This window comes from Myotis davidii, unplaced genomic scaffold (genome assembly GCF_000327345.1).
Source record: "Myotis davidii unplaced genomic scaffold, ASM32734v1 scaffold172, whole genome shotgun sequence".
Taxonomy (NCBI): Eukaryota; Metazoa; Chordata; class Mammalia; order Chiroptera; family Vespertilionidae; genus Myotis; species Myotis davidii.
Window position 1 is genome coordinate 7,943 of NW_006284343.1, and position 5,548 is coordinate 13,490.

The 5,548-nt window shown below is 42.1% G+C and overlaps 1 protein-coding gene across 1 annotated transcript in view; it reads right to left on the reverse strand.

The window, feature by feature from the left end:
• ABCA9 (ATP binding cassette subfamily A member 9) overlaps positions 1-5,548 on the reverse strand; it is a 42,434-nt gene that overhangs the window by 5,699 nt on the left and 31,187 nt on the right. The window contains exons 25-29 of the mRNA XM_015570476.1: positions 5,340-5,431; positions 3,955-4,075; positions 3,225-3,345; positions 1,989-2,080; positions 993-1,179 (exon numbers count right to left, since the gene is read on the reverse strand). Coding sequence (XP_015425962.1) covers positions 993-1,179; positions 1,989-2,080; positions 3,225-3,345; positions 3,955-4,075; positions 5,340-5,431 — 613 coding nt within the window. The remainder of the gene's footprint in view (positions 1-992; positions 1,180-1,988; positions 2,081-3,224; positions 3,346-3,954; positions 4,076-5,339; positions 5,432-5,548) is intronic.

Here is a 5,548-nt window from a genome sequence, read left to right on the forward strand (position 1 = left end):
ACCTGTAGTTTACATGCAGTAATCTTCACTCATATATTGCAATTCTTTTTTTGAAAAAAATATATTTTATTGATTTTTTACAGAGAAGAAGGGAGAGGGATAGAGATTTAGAAACATCGATGAGAGAGAAACATTGATTAGCTGGCTCCTGCACATCTCCTACTGGGGATGTGCCCGTAACCAAGGTACATGCCCTTGACCGGAATTGAACCTGGGATCTGTCAGTCCGCAGGCCTATGCTCTTATTTCCTGAGCCAAACTGGTTAGGGCCCAATGGCTCCCTTTTATTATATAAGGCTCCCAAGGCCTGGCTGAGTGACCCCCCTGAATGCACAAATTTCATGCACCAGATCTCTAGTCTATAATAATAAAAGCATATTATGCTAATTAGACTGGATGACCTTCTGGATGAAGCCGGGGCTGCAAGGAAAGCCAGTGCAGGTAGCCGGGGGAAGGCAGGCCTACTCTTGCACCAATTTCGTGCATTTGGCCTCGAGTATAAAGTAATATTGAAGGTCAACTGTAATGGAAAAATAAAATTAAAAAAAATTCAAATTATCTTGGATAATTTATGAACCTTCCATTGTTTTTATTTTACTTTATTGATTTTAGAGAAAAAGGAGAGGGAGGGAGGGAGAGAGATAGAAACATATATAGGTTGCCTCCTGCATGCAGGGGATTGAACCCCCAACCTGGATATGTGCCCTGATGGGAATGGAGCCACAACCATTCAGTGAATGAGAATATGCTCCAACCAATTGAGCCACACCAGCCAGGGCCCTTTCATGGTTTTTAAACTCACATTTTTAATGACTTATTTTTGTATTAATTATAATCAATAGACTTTTCCTCTCCAGGCTTAAAATGAGAGAACGTAACTCTGAATTGGGGTCTAGGTGAACAAGTCTTCTCCCATACCAGTAAGTATGGACTCATCAGTTAGAATGGTCCTTTCTTAGTTTTTTGTGAATCTATGACATCGCTCTAGTAGAGGACAGGTGTGTCTTCCCACAGGTACCGTGTGATGGCGACTGCGGCGTCCACTTTCCTCAGCCCTTTCACAGCTGCGAACACGTCCAGGTGCTCCCTCACTGTCAAGTTGGGCCACAGCGCATTCTCCTGAGGGCAGTACCCTAGGAACTTGAGGGCGTCTCCTCCACTGTTCCTTTTCAAAATCACCTACACAAAAAGTTCATTCTTACCTTCCGGCCAAAATTATGGGTGTGTGTGTGTGTGTGTGTGTGTGTGTGTGTGTGTGCGCGCGCGTACTGCAATGATGTCCTCCTCTTACACACACGGCTGCCAAGAGTACACAAGTCCATAAGTAACCTCTTAGCTCTGGGGAAAAGATGACAGAAACTCTATACATCAAAAGGCAGATATTCCACATTGTTCTATCCCTCCTAGAATGGTTTAGGCTTTATTACTAAGCCCATCACCATGGTTGAATTCAAGTTTGGTTATTCGTTTGTCTATTGTTTGACTTTGGACCTTTGTCAGTCATTTCACCCAACTTAGGCTGGATGTACAGCCAAGTGCCATTCATACACTATTCTAGTATTTGCTATGGAATTTAGACAGTTACTCAATTTCCCTCTAACATATGATCTCTGTTTTCTGAGTAAATACTGGGTCTTGGCAATTCAATTAAACAAGTTCTCAGGATACATCAATCCACAAAACAAAGATCTCTGACCTCCAGTAAAGCAAATGTTTAGCTTTCCTTTCCAAAATCTCTCCTTTTAACGTCTCTACTTTTTCATTCAATAAAAGGCATACTATAGATAACATGCAGGTCTTTTTAACACATAACTACTTTTTGGAATTAAGGAGAGAAATTTGTATTAATTTATCCTCTTCATTCAATGCATGAATCACATTGATTAATAGAAAAGATGGCCTGTGCTTTTAAAGATTGTCATCAATATGCATCTTAACTGCCTCATCGAGGCAGCGTTCATGAGCACACCTCTGTGTGTGTCACTGACCTCTCCTGCGGTTGGTGTTGAGTCTCCAGTTATCATCTTAATAGTTGTACTTTTACCAGCTCCATTGTGTCCTAACAGACCTATAACTTCACCTGAAAAAAAAAAAGTGTGCTCAGAATTATAACCGCAAACAATCTATATATATAAAAGCCTATGTGACTGTTACAACCAAACAACCGGAATAACTGGTTGACCAGTCACTATGACGTGAACTGACCACCAGGGGGCAGATGCTCAATGCAGAAGCTGCCCCCAATGGTCAGTGCACTCCCACAGACAACCTTTTCTGACTGGCCAACATCCTGTGGTCCCTCCCCCTGGCCTGCAGGCCCTGATTGCTTAATCAGGGCCATGCCCCAGGCTGCGATGGGGAACTGGGGGTGGGTGGCAGCAGACAGGTGACGACACTGGAGTTGGCATCTGGTGCCCATTCCTAGCTTGCCCAGCTTGGTGACCATTGCCTCCTCTCCCGACCCCACTGGGGCCTTTGGACCCTGATCAGCCTGGCCCCTATCGGCCTGGCCCCAATCGGCCCTGGTCGCCAGCCAGGCCTAGGTACCCCACCTGTGCACAAATTTTGTGCACTGGGCCTCTAGTTATAAAAATAAAAGCACATACGATTTGAGGGCTCTCACTATGTGTCGAGCTTTATGTCAAATGTGCTGTGTACATTATTTCACTTATTCCTCAGCCACACACAAACTAGAGTGTTCTTATGTCCCTTCATTTTATGGGCAAGGAAACTAAGGTATAAAGAGGATCAATAGCTTGCCCAAGGTCATGCAGCCAATAAGAGGCTGAGATGGAAGTGAAACAAATTTTGATTCCAGGGCCTGTTGCATTTCACCGACACTTTCCTGAAATGTGCCATTTGTTAGGTATGAAGAACGAACTACTGCAACCCGGTGAGTTCCCTTTTGTGCAGTATTCCCTGCTGTGAAATTAACATTCCTACTTAGAAAGCTATCCCATCCTTCTTAACATAAACACTGCCTCCTTTTTGGTGGCTGTTCTCTTTTGTTTGTTTTAGCAGAGCAGACATGAATGTCTTCTAATCAAAGAACAAATGGTTGTAACAGGCTGTGAAGCAGACTGGGTCAGAGTTCTACTGCTGATGAGTGACTGCCTTTCATGTTTATCAGTGGATCGTCCCAGATTTGGATGGCATTATACCCTTCAAAAGACCTCATCTTCAGAGGTCAAGATCACCCTGCCAGCAGAACTTCTGCTTCCTACCTTTTTTAACACAGAAAGAGACATTTCTTGTGGCAACTTTCTTCTTCTTCTTCTTGGCAAAGCAGTTTTTCTTTTTGCCTACATATTCCTTCCGGAGACAACTGGCGATGATGACTGGTTTCTGCAAAGACGAGGGAATAACAACATTATCACCTTGAGATGAGTGAGTGCCCCATACTCCCTCCTTCTGGCCAAATCTTTCCCAATGTAAAATAGTGAATCCAACCAATTCTCCTCAAAACTGCCATTATAAAGCAAATTCTCCCAATCTGCAAAAGGACATTTGCACTGTATCATCTGACTCATGCTTTCCCTTCCTCAAAAAATAGGAACAGAGGCTTTCATCAAACCAATAAGACTATTAAAAGACATACACTCATAGGTGCACACACACACACACACACACACACACACGTGCACACATACACACATACACCTCAGGTGAACACTCTCCTCTGAATTGCTTTGCTCACAAATCTTCTTTAGGTTTTGTAATAGTTAACCTAACCCACCAAAACTATGACTGAAACAGTAACTTGTGTGTGTTCTTGGATCTCTGCTGGCTTTGCATATTTACTGAAATCAAGTAATGAGCTCTATGGGCAAGGATGAAAGAACCCCAGAGCGTATATGTGTGTGTTCCCCCCAACCCTCAAATTCAGATTAGCTAGTTGCCCACTTTATCTGACAGACAGTAGTATATGATGAAGACTATTGCTAGTAGTTCCACCTCATCAGAGTCCGGAATCGTCACAGCATTCGCTGTTCTCATTCTTTCCATCTGAACGTCTTCATCCTCCCCTTCCGGGTCCTCTGGGTTTGGAAAAAACTTACTGCTTCTTGGTGAAATTCTAAAATCAGAGCAGGTTTCCAGTTGAACAACTTGTAGCAGAAATAATGAACTTTGTGCAAACTGTATCAATTATTTGCATAGACTGAGTAACGGTGAGCACCCCACGATCTCCATGCTTCTGCTCTGTGCCCTCTGCCTTGCAGACAGCCTACTTTCCAGCAGTGATTCAAATGACACCGCTTTTACATCATCCTTGCGTTCAGTCTAAGTTTCATTCTCCTTGTTGGCTGTGACTTCTTTTATAAATAACAAAACAGTACTCACACTTGGACAGGGTTGATAAGGGAATCCAGAGACTGTAATTTTGACACAGATATTTTGGAATTCTGAAGGCTTAGTGAGAAGAATGGATCATTTGGAATCAGAGATGTGTCCCAGAGATTCTAAGATATGCAATCACCAGTTTCTGAGCACTTTCATGTGAGAAGAATGGATCAAAACATTTGGAATCAGAGATGTGTCCCTGAGATCCCAAGATATGCAATCACCAGTTTCTGAGCACTTTCATGTCTTGGGTACGTGTGACAGGATCACTATTTCCTGGCTACTCCCAATCTAACCCTTTCCTTCCTCATCCCCACTGATTACTGCTGATTCCTGTCTCCTTCCCTCATCCCATCCCAAATTGCTGCTGTCAGTAGATTTCCTAAACCATGATTGTCATCTTGTCACTCTCCTGCTCTACCGCCTACTTTAGACTTGAGCTTGATTCATGCTTTTTGAGTTAGGCAAGGTTTTCAAAACACACCGGTCTGTTTCTGATTGCATCATTTGTAAAAACCTTCCCTATGGTTCCCTATTCCAAGACACTGACTCCAGTATCTAGCTTAATTTTAATTTCCTATTAACCTCCAGCACAAGGTTTCACGTTCATTCCAGCAGCCTTCGTGAACCGATAGGGTGGTGGCATTTATTCCAATTTGTGTCCTTTTGCTCAGACTCCTCTTCCTTCCTAGATTGGCTACATTTACCCAATTGCTTGTCTATATTTAGCCATTATTTTTAAGTGCTACCACTTGTATATGACTTTCTTCTAGAATGTTAGCAAAATTATGGTCTGCCTTATTTTTTTCAGTGTCTTATGTGTGCTAGTGTAGCGTCTCCTGCTAGATTATAAGCACATTAACATACCAAGAATTATAACGGTGTATACTACACAGTCCCTTAAAAACAATCCTGTACAGTACTTTTTACTCAATTAAGTTAAGCCTATTAAAATGTCTTTAACAAGGAATATTAAAATAAAACATGAATCTCTCAACCTGAATATAGGATCCTTTCTCATCAGTTTCTTCCTAAAGTTCGTTTCCAGACACCGTAGAATGAAAAGGAAAATGAAAGATTGAAGGTAAGGCTATGAGGGGGGAAAAGACAATCAAAATTAGCATCACCATGAAAACAACAATTTCAGTATTCGAAGTGACTTAAGGAGTTTGATAATATATAAAGGTAGATTTGATAACATTTTCAC